General features: G+C 49.8%; 2 protein-coding genes across 5 annotated transcripts in view; one reads left to right on the plus strand and one right to left on the minus strand.

Annotated features, from left to right (window-relative positions):
- Positions 1-9,493, plus strand: part of fam222ba (family with sequence similarity 222 member Ba) — a 30,957-nt gene extending 21,464 nt beyond the window's left edge. Inside the window, 2 exon segments of the mRNA XM_079737465.1 lie at positions 5,005-5,599; positions 5,601-9,493. Of these exon segments, the coding sequence (XP_079593591.1) occupies positions 5,005-5,599; positions 5,601-6,894 (1,889 nt within the window). The 3' untranslated portion in view covers positions 6,895-9,493.
- A 111-nt stretch (positions 9,494-9,604) lies between these two features.
- trpv1 (transient receptor potential cation channel, subfamily V, member 1) lies at positions 9,605-24,471 on the minus strand. Of its 4 annotated transcripts, none has more exons than XM_079737463.1 (16): positions 24,333-24,471; positions 21,900-22,180; positions 21,092-21,237; positions 20,654-20,806; positions 20,039-20,176; positions 18,000-18,292; positions 17,469-17,645; positions 16,731-16,886; positions 16,369-16,464; positions 16,154-16,224; positions 15,366-15,531; positions 14,440-14,506; positions 12,758-13,089; positions 11,494-11,618; positions 10,082-10,194; positions 9,605-9,937 (listed from the first exon to the last, which is right to left on the minus strand). In XM_079737463.1, the coding sequence occupies exons 2-16, from the start codon at positions 22,097-22,099 to the stop codon at positions 9,822-9,824; spliced, it is 2,349 nt and encodes a 782-aa protein (XP_079593589.1). In that variant the 5' UTR covers positions 22,100-22,180; positions 24,333-24,471; the 3' UTR covers positions 9,605-9,821. The 4 variants fall into 4 exon arrangements, with proteins under 4 accessions (XP_079593589.1, XP_079593586.1, XP_079593587.1 ...); XM_079737460.1 differs by having other exon boundaries at positions 17,994-18,292; XM_079737461.1 differs by lacking the exon at positions 24,333-24,471 and adding an exon at positions 23,401-23,540 and having other exon boundaries at positions 17,994-18,292.
- Between the last annotated feature and the right edge of the window lie 261 nt (positions 24,472-24,732).

A 24,732-nucleotide genomic window follows, 5' to 3' on the forward strand; every position in this document is an offset into this window, starting at 1 on the left:
ACTCAGAACAGGCCTCAGAACCTAATCTAGCGCCAGGCTTTTGGCCGTTTCACCGCACAGGCCGAGAACGCACAACACTGCTTATTGAACAGAGTCGGCGGCGGCTTGATTGTGAAAGCTATATTTGACATCGTAACTATAGGTTCCCCCACTCTGGAGGTAGAATTTGCAGGCTTGCAGTCACGTGGTCTTCCCCTCAATGGAAGGACAAATTACCTTGAAAAAGGCTCGGGGGGGGGGGGGGGGGGGGGGGGGGGGGGAAGGGATTGGGGTATTCATATAATTAGCTTTAATTTGTGTTCCAGTGAGCCTGGAGAAGAGTGTTATCCCCGCGGATACTTAATGTGGTTTCATGCTGAGCCTCAGCGTTGTATAAACCCCCTATCTCCCCGCTTTCTCCGCTTCCTCTACCCAGAGCTGCAGATAGCCTTTTGTCAGCCTCACAACGGCGTAGTCCCGCCCCCCGCCTCAGCCGCCTCGGTAACGATAGCGTCACTCTCCCGGCTCCCGGCTCCCGGCTCCCGGCTCCCGGCTCCCGGCTCCCCGGCTCCCGGCTCCCGGCCGTTCCCCATCAGGGACGTTGGCTGCCTTGTTCGGGAGCCGAAAGACAAACGTTGTGACTTGGAGACGTGTCGAGGAACGACCGCAAGTCGTGTGAATTGTTAGGAAAAGGACGAAAGTAAATAAAAAGGTGTATGCTGTTGGACCTCGGGGGGGGGGGTGGGGGGGGGGGGAGGAATCGGATGACTCAAGCGCCAGGAAATAGCTCTCGGTTCGCAAGGCTGGCGAACGCGGCGAATGGGAAGAAAGAGGCATGAAATGGGGGGGGGGGGGGGGAATTGCATGAGGCCCTATTGAGCCAGTGCAATGGGGTTACAGCATGGATGTTCACATCTGCGGAGCCCGCTGAGATCAAACGCAGCCGGCGCTCTTTCCCCCGCTCACCTTTTTGATTTTCCATTCTTTATGATTCCAGGGACATCAATATGGAGCGCGGTGGCTGCGGTGGTATCAAAGCCGGGCAGGGATGGGCGCTTTTTCTCCCCTTTTTATTTTTTTCGATTTTGCGTGAAAACCGATTTGCACATTTAATTTGAAGCACCTCAGACCCGACTTCCTGCCACTCTCGGGTGAATGCTGCCATTTATTTTTTGTTCTCTTGGAGGCAGCGTGAGCCCCTAAGTCGCCCTGCTGTTCGACCCCTTGTTCAATAAAAACACTAGTTCCACACGCAGAGCCCTAATTAGCGCCCGCTGACTGGGCACCGGCTAGCTTGCAGTGGCGTAATTAGCATGACGAAGCTCTCGCTCTTTCTCTCTCGCTCTCCCCCTTTCTCCCTTCCCCTCTCTCTCCCTCCCTCTCCCCCTTTCTCCCTCTCCCCCTTTCTCTCTTCCTCTCCCTCCCTCCCTCTCTCCCTCTCCCCCTCTCTCTCCCTCCCTCCCTCTCCCCTTCCTCCTTCCCTCTCCTTCCTCCCTCCCTCTCCCTCCCTCCTTCCCTCCCTTACTCACTCACTCACTCCCTCCCTCCCCCTCTCTCTCTCTCCCCCTCTCTCCCTTCCTCGCTACCTCTCCTTTCTCCCTCCCTCTCTCTCCCTTCCTCCTTCCATTCCTCTCCCCTTTCCTCCCTCTCCCCCTCCTCTCCCTTCTTTTAGCTCTCTCCCCCTCCCTCCCTCCCTATCTCCCTCTCCCCCTCTCCTTTCTACCTCCCTCTCTCTCCCCTCCTCCTTCCATTCCTCCCTCCCTCTCTCCCTCACTCCCTCTCTCCCTCCCTCCCTCTCTCCCTGCCTCCCTCCCTCTCTTCCTCCCTCTTTCCCTCTCTCCCTCCCTCTCTCCCTCCCAGGGATCGTGCCTAGCCGGTGACTGGAGGAATAACGTTGCGGTAGCCCCTGTGCTAGCAGGTTCCCAGTAAACCTATGAACCCTTCCAGCGTGTCCTCATTAACCCTCCCTGGATGCGATAGCTCCCGGGCTAATCCGGCCGGATCAGGCTGGAAGACTAGAGCGCCAGGTCTGCTTTCAGAGAGAGCCGGGCTCGCACTCTGACGGACAACACAACAGATTTGTTTACCCCGAGCGCCGGCAGTGTGAATGCTTTACATTAAACATTCAAAGGTCCATTTAGGAGAGAGAAATTCATCCTTGTCTCTATGAAGGGGGAAATAGAGCCGGCTCGGGATTAATCTCTGCATAATGTTTTCCGAGGTGAATGAATGCATGCGCAAATGTTACCCGTGTATTATATATCGGAGCCTGGCCCCCTTTGCATTGAAGAACTATGGCTTCATCAATATATGATAAGGGTAAAGTTTACCCTGGTTGTAATCAATAAAGAGTCGTTGGACGCATCGGGCTGTGCTTCTCTCCCTTTGCCCCAGGGTCAGAGAATTAGGCACCGGCTTCCCTGCTATCATTAATCACTACAGGGCCTGACGGCTGAGGGCCGTCCTGCGTCTGTCCCTGGCCGTGTCCTCTTGCATATGTGTATGTGTGTGCGTGTGTGAGTTTGAGAGTGTGTCTGTACGCGAGTTTGCGAGTGTGTGTGTGTGTGCGCAAGTTTGAGAGTGTGTGTGCGCGAGTGAGCGTGTGTATTGGTTTGCGTGTGTTTGTGAGTGTGTGTGTGTGTGTGTGTGTGTGTGTGTGTGTGTGTGTGTGTTTCCAAGCGTGCCTGTGTGTGTGTGTGTGTGTGTGTGTGTGTTTACGAGCATGTTTGAGTGTGTGAGTTTGCGAGCATCTGTGTGCGATCATGTGTGTGCATGTGTGTACATGTGCGTGTGTGTGTTTTGCAAGCGCGCGTGTGCATGTGTGCTTAGCATAGCATTCAGAGGGAGACATTAGGGCCCAGTGATGGAGGGTTGGTGAGCTCCAAAGCCTTGGCCCAGACCCCTGCATTAATGAGGCTGCCATCAGCAGGCTGAGCAGTTAGTCACAGCAGACCCCTCTGTGCACCCAAACCCCCCCTCCCCACCACTCCTCTCCCCCAGCCCTTCTCATTGCTACCCATTGTTTCCCACCCGCAAAATATAGCAGGGATTTAATTCGTCAGTGTGGGCACAACTCCGGGTACCATGGTGTCACAGTTCAGCCCAGCGCGCAGCCATGAGCCCTGGGGAGTCCGGTCCGCAGCGACGGGTTCAGAACCACCGCTTCCCCCCCCCCCCCCCGCTCTCCGCTGGGGGGGGGGTGGCTACGTACGGACTTATATGGGCATGCGGGCTTTCAACTGAATGACGACGGGGCGGTTCTGGTCTCGCTTGAATAAAAGGTGTGTGTGTGTGTGTCTGTGTCTGTGTCTGTGTGTGTGTGTGTACTGGTGGCCCAATCAGCCGTCTGTGTAGTGACCCTCTAACGTACACACAAGTCACTCACATGCACAGCCAGGGCCGTCCAGGCGCTGCGGTGGAAGTAGGTCAGGCCGGCTGGGCCGGGCCTGAGGCAGCGCTGCTACTGAGACGGGCAGAGAGAGACCAGCCAGGGGAGACGGAGAGGGAGACAGAAGGGGAGAGAGAGAGAGAGAGGAGGAGGGAGACTGAGAAAGAGACGGAAGGTGGGAGAGAGAGAGGGCGATAGAAAGGGAGAGAGGGAGATAGAAGGGGAGGGAGAGGGAGGATGAGAGAGACTGAGAAAGAGACGGAAGGGGAGAGAGGGAGAGATAGAAAGGTAGAGAAAGAGGGTGAGAGAGAGGGAGGGTGATGGATCTCATATCACAACATTTCGCGGACCTCGGCTCTCTAAAGCGATTATCAGCCACTCTCATCTTTTTTTTCCGGAAGACCAAAAACACAACGGTACACCCCGAGTACAACACACGCACCCACGCCGTCGGCGCACGGGGCCAAAGTGAAAAACACAAGCCTGTGTCGATGCTCCAGCCAGGAGCAGGGCTATCAACACATCTGAGGCGAAACTCGATGAGACGCCCCCCTCACACCCCCTCCCAAGACGTCACTCACACACACACGCAGTCCCTGTCCCCCCGTCACACCGGCGCTGTTAAATATAGCCGCGCGGCGCTGTAGGTGTAAGCGATGTCTCGCTGAGGTCTGCGAGGTGTTGCTGCAGACCAGACACTCTGTCAGATCACTTAACCACTGCTGCCGGGAGCTCCCTTCACCTCCAGTCCTTGGGCTCTCCCTCTCCCTCTCCCTCTCCCTCTCTCTCTCTCTCTCGTTCTCCCTGATATCGGTCTCTCTCTCGTTTGCGCTCTCTCATTCTATCGCTCTCTATCACATCGTTTCTCTCTTTCTCACATTCTCTCTCTCAGGCTCTCATTCTCGCTCTCGTTCTATTCCTCTTTCTGTCATTCTAGCTCCCTCACTTTCGCTCTCTTTCTCTCGCTCTCTCTATCTCTCTCCATCTATCACTCTTTATCTCTCTCATCTATCACTCTTTCTCTATCTCTCTCCATCTATCACTCTTTCTCTATCTCTCTCCATCTATCACTCTTTCTCTATCTCTCTCCATCTATCACTCTTTCTCTGTCTCTCTCCATCTATTGCTCACTCTCTGTGTCTCTCGCTCCATCTCCCTCACTATCTTTTATCTGTCTCTCTCTCTCCCCCCTTCACTGCCTGTTCTCTCTCTCTCTCTCCGAGCAGCGGCCCCCAGGGGCCACACGCTACATCCGAGCTCTGTGCGGTCCTTTGTTCCGTAGCTGGCCGTAAAGCCCCTCCCCGCTCAGATGCTGCTCTGTTGTCATTGGCCCCCCGATGCTGCGTAAGTCCCGGCCTCTAGGAGCGAGCGCTGACACAGACACCGCCGCGGGATTGGATTAGAGGCTTGGGGGGGCGGGGGGGGGGGGGGAGATCTCGAACAGCGACTGCAAACCTGCTTTTGTTTTATGTGCTGTCAGGCTGGGGAGGGCCAGTGTGGGGTTTCTCTGCAGAGCTCCCTGAGAGCTACGAAGGATGTGGCATTTAGACACCCCCCCCCCCCTCCCCGTACTAAACTGCCTCTCACCCTGTGCCCCCCCACCCCCCCTCCTCTGTCCCTCTCTCTCCCGCCCCCAGGGGACACCACACAGAGGATGAGGTCCGCCCCGTTCCCCACCCCGGCAGAACTGGACGCCTTTGCTAAGAAGGCGGCCCACCACCCCCTCACCATCAAGATCTTCCCCAACAGCGTCAAGGTGCCGCAGAGGAACCACGTGCGGCGCACCGTCAACGGGCTGGACACGTCGGGCCAGCGCTACAGCCCCTACCCGCCCTCCCAGGCCCGCAGCGGCCTGCTGGCCGTGGTGCGGGGCCCCGCGGCCAGGGGCGTGCTCAAGGACTCTGACGGCGGCCGCGCCCGCCCGCACCCCGACGCCAACGGCCCCAACGGCCCCTACCCAGGGGCCCCGTCGAGCACTTTGAACCACCTCCCCCACCCCCACCCCCACCCCCACCACCACCACCAACACCCCCAGCAGCTGCAGCACCCCCTGGGTCCAGGCCGGCCCCATCAGGGCCCCCCGCCCCAGGCCCACCCGCAGACCCTGGAGGCGCTGTCCCAGAGCCTGGGGCTCCGCCACCCGCCCCCCATGGCCCCACACCACCCCCAGGGCCTGGCCCGACCTCTGGCCGAGCCCTCCGGTCTGGGCCCCCCTCAGGGCCACGCCGCCGCCCCCCGCCCTCATGCTCCACCCTCAGCAGCACCTCCTCCAGCAGCAGGCGGCGGCGGCGGCGGCGGCGGCGGCGGCGGCGGCGGCGGCGGCGGCAGGGGCGGCGCCCGGCGGGCCCCAGGGGGCCCGGAGGCCCCCGGAGGGCGAGGCACCGCCCAACGTCACCGTCTCTACCTCAACCATCCCGCTGTCCATGGCGGCGGGCCCGCACCACGGGCCCCAGGCGGACCTGAGCGCCATCGTGCACCAGATCAGCCAGTTCTGCCAGGCGCGGGCGCACGGCGCCGGCGCCACGGCGGTGTGCGAGGGCCAGATCGCCAACCCCAGCCCCATCAGCCGCAACCTGCTCATCAACGCCTGCTCCCGGGTGTCGGTGCACGGCCACCACCCGGGGTACCCGCCGCCGCCCGAGCAGGCCAGCGGGCCGGCCCCCCACCCCCACCACCACCCCCACCACCACCCCCACCACCAGCCCCACCACCACCCCCAGGGCGTGGCGGCCATGAACCACCTGGCGGCGGCGTATCACCACGGCGACGTGAAGCCCCACCCCCTCCAGCTGCACATGCACGGCCAGCAGACTCAACCCCGCGGCGGGGGGGCACAGCAGCAGCAGCAGCAGCAGCAGCAGCTGAAGTTGCGCTCCTGGAACCAGCACCCATTGGCCCACATGGCCCACATGCAGAACGGGCCGAGCCACCCCTGTTCGCTGGCCGGCCGCGACCCGGGCTTCCCCTGCAAGGGCCTGGGCTACCCCCATCCCGAGGTGTGCGTGGGCCAGCCTTACAGCCTGAAACCCCCCATGGAGAGGCCCACGCCCTCGCCGCCGGTCCTCCTCCACAACAACAACAACAACAACAACAACAGCGGCAGCAGCAGCAACGGCGTGGCCTGTCACATGGCCCACTACGGCAGCGCCCACTACTTCCAGCCCAGCATGTGGAACAGCAGCATCCTGCCCACGCCCAACAGCGACAGCTCCGGCTCCCAGGACCTGGGCCTGCCGTTCCACTCCTCCTCCGCCAACAACGCCACCACCACCACCACCTCCACCACCGTGCTTGACTGCGGCCCCCAAGGGGGGACCCATTACCGGCTGGGGACGGCGACGGCCCCCGCCGCCCAGACTAATCTGATGCAAACGGCCGATTACTTGGGCGGGGATTTCCAGCCGCCCTACTTACGTGATCACAATCTGGGCCTGATGGGCAAGATGCACAGGCCTCCCCTGAGCCGGGTGGGCCCGGAGCTGGGCGACGGCTGCTCCATGCTCCTCCAACATCCAGGGTACAGATAAGCTATCGCCTTGTCTGCTCAAGCTAGGAGAGAAAGCCCTTTTGTTTAGTCTTAAAGGAAAAGGGGGTTGGGCAAGCGGTGGAAAATGAAACTAAATTCATAACTTAAACTATGATTGCTAATATTGTAAAACAGGATACATATATTTAAGGAAAAGCGGTAGTTTTTTTTTTTTTGTGAATTAATCTTGCAAGTGATCAATTGTTTTTCGTTTTTTTTTCTTTGTAGTGAGCGAGTGCTTTTTATCCAGGCATTCTAGGGGGCAACGGAGCCCTGAGCGAGCGAGCGAGCGTGCGTGCGTGAGCCTGTGCACGTGATTGTTGTCATTCCTAGCGTCCCGACCGTATCATCATAACGTGTCTGTCGGCGCACGTGGATCCTCAGTTATTTCCGTGACTGAACCTCTGCTAAAGTGTTGTTCAATGAGGCCCTCACGTCAGATCGTAGACCTCCTCGTCGGCTCTAACGGTCTTGTTTGTGTTAGCCGGGTCATGTCAGGAATTCTCCCCCTGCAACCTCCCAAAGTATTCATCTCAGTTCACACTCGAATCTCGCCGAGACTTCAACATGAAACGGATTCTTAAAGGCTGCAACTCCTTTTTGAAGGCAGACGGGATAACTGACTTTGTTTTTTTTTTGGGGGGGGGGGGGGTTTGTTTTTGGTGCAAATGCCAAACATCAAGACACTACAAAGTTAGAACAGGGGAGGCTAGCTGTATGCACATTTACTGAGTGTTTGGATCTTTATTTCTTTTGTATGTTTATTTATTTGTCTAATAGGACTGTTGCTGAATCAGGTCACTGATCAAAGTTCATTATTCCTCTCTTGTCAGCTACGAGAACGTGTGTAATCAGGTTGTTTGTACATAGTCTAGACACAGCAGGGGGGCAAATGTGTGGACACACTTTAGCTCCGTCCTGCTCAAAATGCTGCACGCAATTCAGGTGTCGGTCTTCGCGTTATTGATTTTATTTATTTATTTTTTTCCTAGTTTTCGTCTCGTCTTTCTGTTTGTCGGTTTAACGTGGAGGTTTGGCGACACGATTGTGAAAGGCTTTCTCTCAGTACTGATTAAAGTAAAGAAATGACTAACTGACATCTTAAATGGCCAAAGTCAGGTCAACGGTGACATGTTGTTCTGAAGACGTGCCATCTCTTTGCAGATTGTTTTTTCTCATATATTAAAAAGAAATGTTCTACTTGAATAGAGACGGGGTTGTCAACGGCGACCGTGATGAGCTGGAGAAATGTTTGCTCGTCGCTCTTTAGCAATTAAAACATGAACCAAACCACAGTTTCAACCACGAGTTTGTTGGAAACCACAGCAGTAAATGTGATTAAGTTATGACTAGTTTGCTACTGATTGGTTTTTCTTGAGAAAAGACCAAATTGATCACTTGCAAGATCACTTGGAGGTGAGAGAGAGAGCGAGAGAGAGGGAGAGAGCGCGAGAGAGAGAGAGAGGGAGGGGAAGGACTTCTGAGTCAAAGTGAAACAGCAAATGGATTGTTCGCTTTATTGTACACTGGCTTACCTACTAGACTACTGTAACTTCTGTAATGATTGAACATGTAACGTGTGTGTGTGTGTGTGTGTGTGTGTGTGTGTGTGTGTGTGTGTGTGTGTGTGGGTGTGTGTGTGTGTGTGTGTGTGTGTCCGGTTGCCCTCCCTCGACAGCCCTTATAAAGCCTTAAGTATTTGGTCCTTGGACTTTCCTTTGAAAAACTAAGCATGGTTTAAATAAATAAAGTAAAAAAAAAACAAGAAAACAATAATTTAAAAAATGAAGGCAATGATGCACAGAAGCAGCAGTTTTGCGGTTTTCCATCGGTTGTTTTTATTTTTAATGAAGTTTATGTTGAATAGAGGGAACAATTACTTAGAGATTCTTTCTTATGGAAAGCAAGAAATTGAGTAATATTTTGTAATTATATATTTTAGAGCAATGTGTAGTTACTGGGCTGTAACTCCTTTTTTTTCTTTTTTTTTTCTTCACCCGACTTTCAAAGCTTGAGTTTGAAATTGTGACTATTTATAATACTTGATTCGCTTGTTATTTAAATCTTATTTTCCTCTTGGTTTCTTGTACTATTGCTGTGAATTGGAAGGAGGTCCAGCAGCCTTCCCGGAGTCGTGCTGTAGGGCCGGTGAGAAGCAAGGGTGTGCGAGTTGTGCTAGTCTTTTTGTAATATTGTAATAATAAAATAAAGTTCTAATTTATGGTTCAACGTCGTCACGCCTCTTCCAATTCAACACTGCGGCAAACTCGGACCTCGAGGTGAAATATCAACGTACTTACATTATCTCCACTGTAGATGTATTAGAGTATTAGATTAATTTCTTATTAATCCTCAGATTGTTTACTGTGTGTGTGTGTGTGTGGCCAGATTTACAGTGGTTGGCACTTTGCACGGAGGGTGATGACGTCATCGCTTTTCTTTCACGCCATTAATCCAGCCGCCTGACGCTGTCAAACGGAAACAGGAAGTACTCCGCAGGGCTCTTTGGCTGGAGTAGAAACCGTCTGTCTGAGAGATCTTTATAAATGGGGTGTACGCGGGACGGGGGGGAGCGTGGATGTTATTGCTCTACAGAGGATTCAAAGGGATACGGGCAGCCAGTCATAACAGCTTTCGGTTGGTTAAGAAGGATGATAACCGGATCCTGTTGTGGTTGCAACTGACTTGGCTTTCAAACAGCTAGTCATGGATCAGTTTTGGCAGCGATGTTTTATTCATTCTCCTTTTGTATTGACCTGCTGTCTCTGTGCGCTCACATGCACACTTTTAAAATCAACCAGGTAAAAGCACAAAAAACAATAAAAAACAAAAAAAGATCAACATGGGGAGACAGACTCTGGATTCTGGATATCGGGATATGTAGGATGGAGGGGGCCGGTGGGGTGACATCTTGCCCTGGGAGGGGTTTCAGACTGGACTGGTGTTGGCCAGCGGTATCATCTCGGTAGAATACGGTGGCCTAGGCTGCGTGTTACGCGATCGCTGTCTCAGCCTGCCTCTAAAAACAGTCCGCCAGCGACTCCCTGTGGACAAAGTAGAGTATTGCAGTGGGTTTCTTTTATCGTAATGTAAACAGTTAAGAAAGACTATGCTGCGCGAAAAACATCAAGACAACGAAAATAACTAAATGTTTCTTCATCCGTAAACTTTAATTTGCCCGTGCACACCTCTTTCTGAAGCGGGGTTAGAGGCGGAGTGTTGAGGCCTGTTTCCGCTCCCCGGATCCTCATTGATTATGCCCGAGTCGCTTTTCCATTTGTTCCAGTTGACTTCCTCCACTCTGTGACGACAAGGGGACCCATGCTCCAATTACCGTTAGTGCTGTTGTACATCAGCTGAGTTGCGGGGGAAGGCGGACGGATCGGAAACTCTGCATGACACTTCCAATGACTTCACTCCCACAGTTCCCTCGACATAATTAGTTGTAGTGTTTTAGTTCACGCAAAATTATTGTACATCTCTAATGTGTGTTTGATAAAGGAAATAATGTAACTTGTTTGGTCCACAGATGATGAAGTGAGAAGAATTGAAAATGCACTATCCTATGTCAAAAAATTCCATGGCATTACAGTTAAATCGGCATTTTCCTAAAATAATATTCAAGATAATCCAATACAATTTCAAATAACTGACAATATAGATAGCAAAATACATTTTTGAGGACTGTGACTAATCTCAGACATAAGTGCGAAGGATACATTCATCCATTCATAAATGCACATGTATATATCTGTTCATATATTCATTAATCTATCCTCCCAGTCATTCCTCAAATCATTAATCCATCCATCCGCATCCATTCATTAATCCCTCCACCTATACATTCATCCACCCACCCATCCATTCATTCAATCATCTATCCTCCCAGTCATTCCTCCAATCTTAAAATTTATTTATCCATCCAATAATTAAATCAATAATTCAACCATCCATCCAGTCATCCGTTAATCCAGCCATCCATCCACCCACTCACTCACTCACTCACTCATTCACTCATTCACTCTTTCATCATTCATTCATTCATTCACTCATCCATCCATCCATCCACCCACTCACTCTTTCATCATTCATTCATCCACTCACTCATTCATTCACTCATCCATCCACCCACCCACTCACTCACTCACTCACTCACCCAAAGACTCACTCACTCACTCACTTATTCACTCTTTCATCATTCATTCATTCATTCACTCATCCATCCATCCATCCACCCACCCACTCACTCACTCTTTCATCATTCATTCATCCACTCATTCATTCACTCATCCATCCATCCACCCACCCACTCACTCACTCTTTCATCATTCATTCATCCACTCATTCATTCACTCATCCATCCATCCACCCACTCACTCACTCACTCATCCACCCACCCACCCACCCACCCACCCACTCACTCACTCACTCACTCACTCACTCTTTCATCATTCTTTCATCCACTCACTCACTCACTCACTCACTCTTTCATCATTCTTTCATCCACTCACTCACTCACTCACTCACTCACTCACTCACTCACTCACTCACTCACTCACTCACTCACTCACTCCCTCCCTCCCCCTCCGCTGCAGCGGACCTGAAGCAGTAGCGCCGGTCCTCTCCGAAGGCGGCGGAGCCCAGGTCCTTCTCCTCCCCGGACCGCAGCCTCCTCCTCAGGCAGCCAGGCAGGCTCCTCTCCAGGTCCAGGATGGTGATGGCCCTCTGGGGAACCACACACCCCCACACAACGTCTCACTCCCTCAGCCAACCCAAGGCTGGACACCCCCCCCCCCCCCCCCCCCCTGTGTGCCATGACTGTGTGCTCCTCATGGCCGCGTAGAGTCGACAGGACCGCTCTACTGGTGGACGATACACACAGCCTTCCTTTGATTTTGTGCTTGTGAAGTCGTTCTTTGATTACAGGGTGAATCGATGGGGTGCAAGCAGATATCACGCCGGCTACCGAGTCAATCATGTGATTTGACGCCTGATTGACTTAGGGCGTGGTAGATGATGGGGACTCTGCTGCTTCTCCTTTGTGACTGGCATGGATCAGACGCACACGATATTCAAACGACTCCCTATCAATGCTTGTGGCACAGAACTAGCACAGAAACAAACGATCAGAAGGACTTCCTTTGATGAAGGACTATACCCTGATACTGCTTTTATATGAGGTAACGACGGACAACCTGGGCCAGGTTCTCTATGCATCCCCCCTCCCCCTCTCTGTCCCTCCCCCTTCTCCCTCTCCCCCTCTCCCTCCCTCCCTCCCTCACCCACCCTCTCCCTCCCTCCCTGCCTCCCTCCCTCCCTCTCTCGCCCTCTCTCTCCCTCCCTCTCCCTCTCCCTCCCTCATCCACCCCCTCCATCCCTCCCTCTCCCTCCCTCCCTCTCTCTCCCCCCTCTCCCTCCCTCCCTCTCTGTCCCTCTCACCCTCCCTCCCTCACCCACCCTCTCCCTCCCTCCCTGCCTCCCTCTCTCTTCCTCCCTCCCTCTCTCGCCCTCTCTCTCCCTCCCTCTCCCTCTCCCTCCCTCACCCACCCCTCCATCCCTCCCTCTCCCTCCCTCCCTCTCTCTCCCCACTCTCCCTCCCTCCCCCTCCTTCCTCCCTCCCCCTCCCTCCCTCTCCCTCCCTCCCCCTCCCTCCCCCTCCCTCCCTCCCTCCACCTCCCCCTCCCTCCCTCCCTCCCTCCCCCACCCTCTCCCTCACCCTCTCTCTCGCCCTCCCTCCCTCTCCCTCTCCCTCCCTCCCCCTCCTTCCTCCCTCCCCCTCCCTCCCTCTCCCTCCCTCCCCTCCCCCTCCCTCTCCCTCTCTCTCCCTCCTTCCCCCTTTCCTCCCTCCCCTCCCCCTCACCCACCTGCAGCTTCCAGATGCTGGTGCTCTCCTTGGTGATCTTGTCCACGGTGCTGCTCATCAGGGCGATGAGCATGTTGAGCAGCAGGATGTAGGTGAGGATGATGTAGGAGATGAGCAGCACGTAGAACACCTCCTTGTACTGGTAGTCCTCGGTGAACTCCAGGTCGCCCATGCCGATGGTGAACTTGAAGAGCTCCAGCGTGGTGTAGGTGAAGTTGCGGTAGGTGGGCTTCTGGCAGCCCTCCGCCTCCGTCCCGACGCTCCCGGACGTGTAGAGGCTGCGGGTCGCCGTGGCGTTGGAGACCGGCGGCTCGATGAGCAGAGTCACCACCGCTGGGAGGGGGGAGAGGAGAGGGGAACGAGAGGGGGGAGGAAGGAGAAAGGGGACGGGGGAGGAAGGAGAAACATGAGGGGAGGGAGAAACAGGAGGGGAGGGGAGAGAAAGGAGAAACATGAGGGGAGGGAGAAACAGGAGGGGAGGGGAGAGGAAGGAGAAAGTGAGGGTAGAGGAAGGAAAATGCGTGACAGACATTGGTAAGGTTGATTCATCGGTGTCCTTAAGATAGAGTAAGGTGAGGTTCATAGGGACCTTAAAGATTTAGGTACTAAGGGGATCTTCATTCATTGGTGGTTTTTTAGACATAAGTACCAAGGGGTTTGTTATATGCAATAGACAAGCACTTACTATGTTTACTAAGCTTCAATTTATAGCACTAATTGCTTTCCAGCTTTCAGCAAATGCACAGACTAATGTATGAAATGATATGCTGAACCACTGTATGAAATGGTATAATAAGTAATGCATGTAGCGCACCCGTATAACGCATTTTTTAAGACTTTGCTCATAGAAACCCTTTTAAATGTTGTACCTCATAAAAATGTAGAACAAGAATCATCATGTAACGCTCAGCCAGATTGTATCATGTAAGGTTGAAAGATGTGTGGGCATGGGTCCAGGGAACAGGCCAATGTAGGGTTCATCCAAAGTAGATGGTTCAGATGGAGTCTAGTGCTCAAAACTGGAGTGAAGGGCAGAGCTAGGGGTTCAGGTAGAATGCTCCGCTCAGGCTAAGTAAAGATTTGCGAGGGTATGACACTAAAACTATCTGAAAGGCCTATTTTCATCCGAACCTATCTCGAAACCAGTCACTTATCAGAGTTTTTATTGAATACGTGGAAGCCAGCTGTGTAAGTCAAGGTTAAACGAGCCATAGAAAGGGGAGGTAACTTGGATATAAAACTGAATAAAAGGAGCTGACAAATGTAGAAGAATCTAGGAATCCTGGCCACGAGGACTCCATGGAGGATGTCCGCCCAGACTCAGTGAACAGAAGAAACTGAACTTAGAAAAATTGGACTCGGAAAACTTAGAAAGAACTTCTCTCCGAACACTCTGCAAAAACCCAGGGAGCAAGGCTTAGCCCTCAGCCCGCAAAGGAAGGATTCCCCCCCGTAGCCCCTCGGGGCTACGGGGAACCAATTGAATAGACATTTTCGGCCGCAAGGAAAGATTGAGATTCTCTCTCCCTTTCCCCCGCTCCTAAGGACCCCCAACCCATTGGAGAGATGGGTTAGTGATACCAAAAAACACTCAAAGACTTTACCAAATTAGATATATTCCCAAATATGTGCAACAGAGGTATTTTTTTAGACGAATGCACCCATTGATTTGAACTTGCTCACCTGCTGAGAACCCCACGAGGAAGACGAGGTAGACGAAGAGGAAGCGCATGATGTCTCCCAGGATCATCTAGACAGGAGAGAGACATGGTTTCTTCTAAGCACGGTCGTGACCCGATGGGATTTGACCCCACACAATGAACAGCCCAAACCAGCGACACCATAACAGGGGACACTTTGTAACCTAATGTATGACCGCAGATTACAAGGATATTTTCCCAAATATGGGATATAATAAAAGATAAGTAAACTTAATATAATTGATTGTAGTATATGCTACACGTGAACTTCCTAAGATGGCCCAATTTGATTGGTTTGCTATCTCAGGTTTTTGGGGAGCGAGCGTGACGGTTGTCTCGTCACACTAATAAAAATAAATAAACCGCTAATAAAAACAAATAAATCCCGGCAAAAAGTGTTATCTGGTTTATTTTTGGAGGGTTTACGTGTAGTATATACTACACGTATATTACCTCTGTGAATAGTGGGGAATAGCCTCCGAGACCGAAGGTCGAATAAATTATTTTTAGAAATATATTCAACGCCATCACATCTTGTCAGCCATCAGTTATTTTGAAATATTTTTTTCCATACACTTTTTAGGCTATACTAAGCCAACCAATTCTGGATTCAAACTATTTTTTGCATTTCACCTTTCAAAATTCAGAACGTCTACAAAGAAAGATTTATTTTTATCTTTGTTATGCCGTGAGATAGAGTAGAAGGTTTGGGAGATAGAGGGGAGGACATGCAGCAAAGGACCACGGGCAGGATTCAAACCCGTGTTTCTGCGTTCAGGACTGAGCCTATATGGTACGCGCTCTACCCGCTGAGCCAGTAGTTGCTGTTAACAAGAATCAAATCCCAGTCATCCACAACACCACGTCCATGTCCGTATTCCTCATTGAGTCGGGGTGCTGCAGCTGTACCTTCTGAATCATGACGCTGTAGATGCCCAGGTGTTTGTTCCCCCTGAAGTAGTAGAGCAGGTTGACCCAGCTCATGGCCAGGCAACCCACCAGGAAGCCCAGGTACTCCTGCCGTCTCAATATGTACAGCGTCGCCGAGAGCAGGAAGCACACCGCCTGCAGGAGACTGAGACACAGCAACGGGGCAGTTGGGACACCGGAAGACCTTTTCGATCAATACCAGTGATAATAAATGTCAATGTGTAAATTAAGATGACCATTTTATTTATTTTTTTACTTATGACTGTATGTAATGTTGTGAATCTATGTGATCGAAATAAACTAAACTTAACTAAACCTCTGCATGTTGAAATAAGAAAGCCAGACTAATACTGACTCCGCTGGCGGATTCAGAATATTTTGCTTCATTTATACATGCCAGGTTGTCTTGGTTGGTTTGATAAGGTGTGACCTTACGTGACCACTCATACAGATTGACCAGTTATTAAATCCCAACAGACGGGTGTTATCTCCCTGACATGTCGAACAATTCTTACTTGACGTACTAGATACATGCATTTGATCCCTTCCTAACTACCATCAAAATGAAATGTGATAATGTAGCCATCCACCGACCTGCTACAGTAAAGATCCTAACAAGTGTTTTAATGTCTTATACTATTATTACTTATATTAATAATAATAATAATAATAATAATAATAATAATAATAATAATAATAATAATAATAATCCCATCCGCTGGCTCCTATTACAACACATCCTGACCCCAAAAGGTATGAAAACGTACAACAGAAACTCAAAGTATCCATCGATCAGCAGTGTTCGAAGCCTGGGCCCCTTCCTCTTCATATCGATGATCTAGGGAATCAGGGAGGAGGAAGAAAAAGATGTCAATCACATGATTTCAACCTGGGAAAAGAACTAAACGTAATTGTTTTGCTGAAGTCAAGGCTTTGCACTGATTTGACACTATTGACGGAGTGGTCGTTTTGAGTCGCTTACCCCTTTGCAGAGGAAGTAGATAGATGACAGTCCCATAAACACCTGGCCTGAAAAGAACAGGTAGTCCTCTCTGGTGTCCTTCATGCGATATGGGATCTAAGGGGTGGAAGAGAGACAGAAACGGTAGAGTTTAGTGTGTTCCAATCCAGTAGGTATCCTGAGCAACATGCTATCCCTGAACCTGCTGCTAAACAACATGTATGAACAAATAACAACACTGTAAACAATGAGATACAAGTGTCTGCTTAATGAATCGCAATTGAGTTTTCCAGAGGAGATTATAGCTTGGATGGTGTCTTGATTACGGAGAGTTGATCATTCCCAGAAGGGTATTGGGGGGGGGTGGGGGGTGTGCAGGCTACCTCTCCCCCCTTCTTGTTGTAGGCGAGGAGGGTGAAGATGAAGAGGTAGACCAGGTACGACAGGAAGTAGAAGGCGAAGATGTAGCAGGCGAACCGGTTCCACTTCTCGTCCAGAAGCTTGCTCAGCGGCTCGATGGTCAGCATCTCGTGGCGGTTCTGACGGACGGACAAACCCGATGTTGACAGCTTATGCATGCAACGCCGGGACAAAGGGACAAACGGTTCTCCGAGCAAGGTGACCAACACCCCCTATTTGCTCTTTATTGATGTATCTTCAAGGTCAAATTTTTCATCACCAGCTGTGAGTGTGATTGGCCGTTACAAGCCCTTTTGAAAAAATGCCTCTAGTGACGTCACAAGTAGGCGTGTTCACCTAGATGTGTGCTGGATAGATCAGTCCGCCAGCCTACCCAGTGGACTGTAGCAAACGTTGCTCATCTATTCGTAATATATCTGGGTTGACACGCCCACTAGTCATGTGCGAAGAGGCATATTTTCAAAACGGCTTGTAACGACTAATCACACTCACACCTGGTGGGATAATATGTCGCCTTTTAGTCAAAGGGGGTCCCTTAGGATAATAGCATAGACAGTAAATACCGTAGCAGCATTGATTTACTATACTACTACTACTACTACTACTACTACTACTATACTACATATAAGCCAAAGGTATGTCCACATTTCTATCTGATCCCGAACGGCGTTCACCCAGGTATGTTTGGTGGTATTCCTTACTGGAATGTCGCTGCCGTAGACCAGGATCTCCAGCACCGACTCGTCCTGGCAGGAGTCCAGGTATGCCAGGTCGTAGAGCGAGGAGCTGACCGGCCCGTACACCCACTCGGTGAACTTGCGGGACAGGTGTTTGGTGGGACCGCTCTGGAACTCCCGATGCAGAATGTGCCTAAAAAGCTACAGGGGGGGAAGGGGTTAGGGTCAGGGGGGATAGGGTTGAAACCAAACCCACAGGAACAGTCGACGGTGTTCCTCCGCCAACACCGGACTTCGGGCGGCGCCGACACACAAATGTCACAATCTATAAATAACAAATTGTGTGTGTTGTGTCGGATGCACATCCCCTCAACTGCTTGATTTGTTGGATGGTTTTATCGTGTTGCAATATGGAGAAACACGTGTGAAACTTGACCAATGTGTAAACAAGACTAATCTAAAAGACATCGGCTCTCAATGAGCTATTGAGATAAGGAAGCAAAAAAGGCTTCCTTATCCGTCAAACAGTAGTCATCTTTACAGTCTTACATCGACCTTGCCCGTCTTGGCGGCCAGCTTGATTGGCGTCAGGCCCCGCTGGTTCTTCACCTCCTCCAGCCTCCACTCGGGGTGGAGGTGCACGGTGGCGGTGAGGATGTGGTCGTACATGGCCGTGACGAACCGGCTGCTCTCCGGGCTGTTGTCGGCCACCAGCACCAGGGCATGCAGCACCGTGTTCCCCTGGGAGTCCTGCAGCCGCACGTCCGCCGGGTGGTGCTCGTTCTCCATCAGGTAGTCCACCACCGCCGGCTGGTTGGTGCACGCGGCCAGGGACAGAGGCAGCTCCCCTGTGGTGGGGAACCGCCGATGGAAGGAGGGAGGAGAGAGGGGGGAGGGAGGGAGGGAGGGAGAGAGAGAGAGTCTCGCTGGTGAAACCTGCTAGTGCTAGTGCAACCATGAGTACAATAAGCCTAATAAACAAGTAAAATGCATTCTGTACATTGACGAAATGGAGGAGAGTGACTTCTCTCTCTCCAGTCACAATGTGTAAAGTTTGTCGCTTAAAATAACGTGGACATGTCTGTAGTCAATGCTGAATGATACATATTTAAATAATGTTATCAATGACATCCCCTGTTATAACTGATATGTTATTATTATATTCTGTAGGTTAAAAAATTCTGGCCAGCCCGTACCTCTCCCTTCGTTTTTTAAGAATCATACTCTCGCCACTCCCAAAAAACCCTGCCCCCTTCCCCTCGCAACGAAGCCATTTTAGCAACGCTACTTCAGGTCATACAGTTGCACGGTCAGTTGCACATTACGACTTGAATTATGGTTTCTTTTACGGGTTGTGGGATGAGTGGAAGATGGAAATGCATACATCAGGCTACTCAGTTTGTAATGCAGGTTGAGGTCAGCAGCACATTCCACTGCACACATCACTTCACATCTGGGACTGCGCTGTTGTTGAGCGTAGTGGAGGTGAGGTGGGCTCTAAGGGAGCAGGTCTTACCCTCTTAAAGAAAAAAGTTGACACACGAGGCGTTCGGAAACGACTCACCGGAAAGAGGAAGCGGGCGCCCGTCTGCTCTAGATAAAAAGATGCAAGCTGCTAGAAGATGCAAGAGCCCCCCACTTAATCTCGAGAAGACTCGAGATTAAGTGTCTCGTCATCCAAACTCAGCTGTGCTGGTTCATCAGTCATTATAGTGACCAAAGTGAGCTATAATTGTGTTCTGTTTGTATATACTGTATAATGCTGCACCCGGACCTTGCGACCACTTCCATGATCGTCACAATATTTTATAGCCTACAATATTATCATTATGATTAAGTCGGCCTATCCCAAATATATGAAATTACCCTGAATGAGTATGCCTCTCGAATGTTACAATCTATAAATAACGAATTGTGTCTGATGCACATTTTCTAAACTGCTTGATTTGTGTGGTTGTTTTATTGCACAGGACATAGTGTTGCAACATGGAGAAATAGGTGTGAAACCTGCCCAACGTGTAAACAAGACTAATCTGAAAGACATCCGCTCTCAATCAGCTATTGAGATGAGGAAGCAAAAAAGGCTTCCTTTTCCGTCAAACTGTATTCATCTTTACAGTCTTCCTGCGACCTTCTGCATCTGACACAAACCAAATATATGAAATGTCAATCAATGTCAATCAATCAGAGTTATGAACAGGGCAACTCGTTAATAGTTCTTTCACATAATTACATAATTTTACAAGTTGAATGTCATTGTTGCGACAGCCAAAACATAAAATAATACATGGAATGATAGGCCTATGTGTCTTGAGAAATACATAGAAAAATCGTCCAAATGCAATATGCAGCCTGTTATTAATCGGATGTCCATCTGCCTGTCTCTTGTGCTGCGGAAGTAGACACGGAAATAGACGCGGAAGTAGGCAGACCTGGGTTGTGTGTGTCGGTGCAGGGTCGGCCTTCGCACTCGAGTAGGTCTGAGATGGTAGTCACACACTATAGTAGTGACACTCTCGTCGACTGTAGCCAACACATGGGTGGGAGCACACGGAGTAAAGCACTAATAGCTTCTGCTGCAGGGAGTCACTCACCAAAGTAAAAGCTTGGGCCCTTTTGTTGCTGGAAGAATTTGCCGAAGGCTCTGGCGTGAACGTCTGCACCTTTACTGACCAGCAGCTTGACGTAGTCTATGCTTCTCCTCTCAATGGCGATGTGCAGAGAAGTATGGCCTGTTTCCATCCCAGGACACATTGAGAGAACACAACCAATGAGTGGTGGTTACCATTGGGGTCCTTCTTTTCAACCGCCTGTAGTGGATATTTGTTGGATTTGTCAAAATAAAGAGAGTCAAGGCAATAGATGGAGTGAATTATATGAAAAAAGTGTATGTAATGAAATGTAATGTTCCCTCAGTTTGTCTGTCTGTCTGTCTGTCTGTCTGTCTGTCTGTCTGTCTGTCTGTCTCTCTCTCTCTCGCTCTCTCTCTCTCTCTCTCCCTCCTTCTCTCTGTCTCTGTCTCTCTCTGTCTCTCTCTCTCTCTCTCTCCCTCCTTCTCTCTGTCTCTGTCTCTCTCTGTCTCTCTCTCTCTCTCTCTCCCTCCTTCTCTCTGTCTCTGTCTCTCTCTGTCTCTCTCTCTCTCTCTCTCTCTCGCTCTCGCTCTCGCTCTTGCTCTCGCTCTATCGCCCACCCCTCCAGTGGGAACTTACCTTCGTAGTAGACGTCTTTGTAGGCCGCGTTCACAAAGACGTCCAGGTCTCCCATCCGGGATGAGATCTCCAGGAGATACTCCACCACCGTGTTCTTCCCGTCGTGCAGGTTCAACAGTGCCTTCATCAGCGCGTTCTTTCCGTTGGATGCGTCTGAGAAATATAAAAAAAAACGGATAGTTTGGTATCCAATGTTCATCATCACCCATCGTCTTCATCATTGTCATCTTCATCATCATCATCATCATCATTGTAGTCGTTGTCATCCTCATCATCATCCTCATCACCACCATCATCATCATCGTCATCTTCATCATCATCATCCTCATCTTCATCCTCATCATCACCATCATCATCATCATCATCCTCATCTCAGCATCAGGTCACATGACAGTTTGTTGTGGTTCCCGTGCGTGAGCGATGATGAACGCGGCTCACATAAAGAGTCGCTGAGTTTCCTCTGGCTGTCGTGGAGGTACTCATGCAGACCCTTCAGCATCAGGACTTCCCCGCTGGCAGCCGCCTCAAACAACTGCTCCGTGCTGAACTTCTTCAGGCCTCGGTCCTCGACCTCCAGGAGATCTCTGAGGAAACAGGTCAATCCACGTCTATGAGGCTCCGAATGATGTTCACAGTTCTATCTCACTTAAGCTTGAATATACATACCGACATTTAATGCTTCAGAAATGTTTAGATCATGCTGTATATCCTGTTAATATCTGTTTTATTGCTCTTGGATACAATCTGTCTGTAATCCATTGCACCAAGGAATCGAGACACATTTCTTGCACGGTTGACCTTGGCCATGATGAATGACATCTGATTCTGTCTAATGGAGTCTCATGCTTGCCTCTGTTGACCTCAATAACAGTAATGGAAGAAAAGGAAGGAGAAGAGCATATCACAGTTAAGCTCTCAGCGTCTCTCAGAGTGTCTCAGAGTGTCTCAGCGTGTGTCTCAGAGTGTCTCAGCGTGTCTCAGAGTGTCTCAGCGTCTCTCAGAGTCTCTCAGAGTGTCTCAATGTGACTCAGTGTCTCAGCGTGTCTCAGAGTGTCTCAGCGTGTCTCAGAGTGTCAGTGGGTCAGTGTCTCAGTGTGTCTTACATTGTCTCAGTGCGTTTTAATGTGACTCAAGAGTGTCTCAGAGTGTGTCACAGAGTATGCCACGGAGTGTCTCAGAGTGTCGAAGCGTGTCTCAGAGTGTCTCAGTGTGTCAGAGTGTCTCAGAGTGTCCCAGCGTGCCTCACCTGACGTTTTTGGCGTTGATCCTGATCTTGGGCTTCGGCGGCTCTATCTCCTCATGGTAGGCGGTGTCCATGGGGGCCGGGGTCCCGTTCACACTCCTCCTGGCTTTCTCATTGTCCAGCACTCTCTCCTCACTCGTCCGGGGGTCCCACTCCAGGGAGAAGCCAGACGACGTCCCCGCAGGGCTCCCAGTCCTGTCCATGTCTCGCTCTCTCTCTGCCTGTGTCACTCTCTGTCTGTGTCTCTCGCTGTCTCTCCGTCTCCCTGTCCCTCAGTCTACTACCTGAAAGACATGTAGAAAAAATGAGGGCCAAGCCTTATTTCCATGGTTAAACGGCACATCAGCAAACAACAAAGGGGAGGGATGACTTTGGTTTGATTCCTCTTTTTCTAGAAACACCCTGAAGCCACATGTGACATGTGACAGGGTTTGGTTTTGCTTTGTTTTCCGTCAGATGACTGACAAAGAGCTTTATTTAGCAGAAGTAACCCATGACAGAAGAAACATGGCCCTGGAGACAAGTTCTGATCAAAATACACAAAGGCTCCTCAGTTTCACAGATGATTTAGAGGAGCATGAAAGAAGTGGATAATTTCTTGGCTATTGCTGATTTTCCTTTCACCACTGGCTGCGCTGACCTTGTTTGCAGTCAGCATGTGTTTCTATGTGTTTTCATACACATAATAAACCTTTGGAATTTGAAAATTAATGTCTGGTTGCTATGTGTTTTTGCTCTATCTCTGCCTGACCAGAATGAGGAAGAGGGTACTGAAATTGGGAATTGAAAGATGTTTTACCTATCACAGGGATATCTGGCTGCCGAACAAAGCCACATGTCTCGTTCCAGTGACACTCTGCTGTCTCACATCAACATGCCGACTACCAACATTATGCGCCATAAAAGTAAGCAGGAAAAAAAATCCTATATAATGCATAATGTAATAACCAAAATCCTTAACGTATGATGAAAATTACAGGCCTCTCTCGTCTTTTTAAGTGGGAGAACTTGCACAATTGGTGGCTGACTAAATACTTTTTTGCCCCACTGTATGTGCTAGTGTTTAATTAATGTGTGTACAACAATGCGCTTCTAAATTCCCCAAAGATATGAGCTTTACAACCCTATACTAGACGGAATAACGCCATTACCAATCATGACGAATTAATTTGAAAGCCTGAAAGCATACTCATCGTAAACACCATTATGTTTTGCATTTTTTGTGCTATTTTCCTCACACAATAGTGCACAATAAAAACCTCCAGACTGAAATAATGGCAAAATGTCTGCATTCATACTGCAGCACACTTCTTTGGTTCCATGTGATTGATGTGTTGCACATGGAGAACCACCTCATCTGCAAATGCACACTGGACAGTCTGACCTTCTCACGCAATAAACAATGACTTCATATAGAAGAAGCACTGGGCGTTATGACACCACAGCAAACGATAAAGGAATGTGTTAACAAAAATAGCTATGACTAAGATACAGTTGTACTCACAAGTTGTAATCCCTCAGCCGAAAGCTACAGATCCCTACACCCCCCTGCACAACAATTACAGAGCAGTCGCTGGCAATGAAATTCTTTAGTCTTGCCTCCTCCAACGGTGCAATATAAGAGAGAGTAAAAGTATAAGAGAAACAACTTGGCTTTCCATGTGCAAATTATCCCCAATAGAGTCAATCCACGATCTGTGAGTATGTACTGTATGTTGTTTTGTAGAAGAACACAGACACAGACACCTACATCAATAACAACAATCGCCCCAGATGGATGTGACTCCACCCTCAACACTGATGTGCTTCAGGGTGGGGTTTCATGGGCGGGATGGTCCAACATCTTAGTGATGGAATTAGGAGGAAGAGGAAGGGGGTTGTGGATAATATGGCCGTCTCTAGAGGGCATCAGCCTCCATAACCGTTAGCCAGAGTGCTGTAATGGATGTGGTGACGTTACTATGCTGCATTGATAAACCCGCAGAACAGCTGAGACAGCACAGGTTTCTGCACAAATTGCCCAATGGAGTTGAGTATTTGGCCTACAGTGTACTATATTAACCAGGTTATAATTTTAGTTTACAAGATAAAATAGAAGAAAATGATACAGTACTTCTTTTATACTATATTGATTATATGCTGTACATTACTATTTCTATAATATACGTGCATCTTTTGTTCAATTAAATTCAAATATTTTTCCCTCGTGGGAAAATTGAAGACATGGTTTAAAACAATAAGAACAGAAGAGAATATGCAGTATCAACCTTACACAGGCCAACAATAAAAACATTACAAATGTAAAATGATTCGCATTGTGCTTATTCTTGATGGTGAGGCAAACGTATTTATTGTGCCTTTTTTTTTTAATAGAAAATATGTTCTTTGCAAAGGGTTTCATATGAAGGCCTTCATTCAAATACATTAAAAAATTACCTTGTTGAATATTATTGCCAGTTGGTTCGTTCATGTCCAATTCACTTTTAGTTTCCTGCTCTGACGATTAGACCGCTTGCTGTGTAAAAGAGACATGCTGTCTGTTTGGAGATTCTGCTATGATATGAGGAGTTTCAGCTTGAGAGGAAGGAGTGCTTGACAAGCTGATTTCCTGGTAGATTTCCTGTGCAAAGAATAAGGTCAAACACTTGTTTATGTTATAACCCTGAGGTTGGTTCGTTCAATCCATACATTATATTTCTGTTCAAGAATAGACACTACTCTTATTACGGTAATGTTTAGGATGATAAGGTATGACAACTAACATTGTTTTAGCTTGCAGTTAAAAGATCAGATGGTTTCACATTGTGGTGATACATTTTGTTTCAGAGTGCACCAT

This window comes from Pollachius pollachius, assembly GCF_949987615.1.
Source record: "Pollachius pollachius genome assembly, chromosome: 6".
NCBI lineage: Eukaryota > Metazoa > Chordata > Actinopteri > Gadiformes > Gadidae > Pollachius > Pollachius pollachius.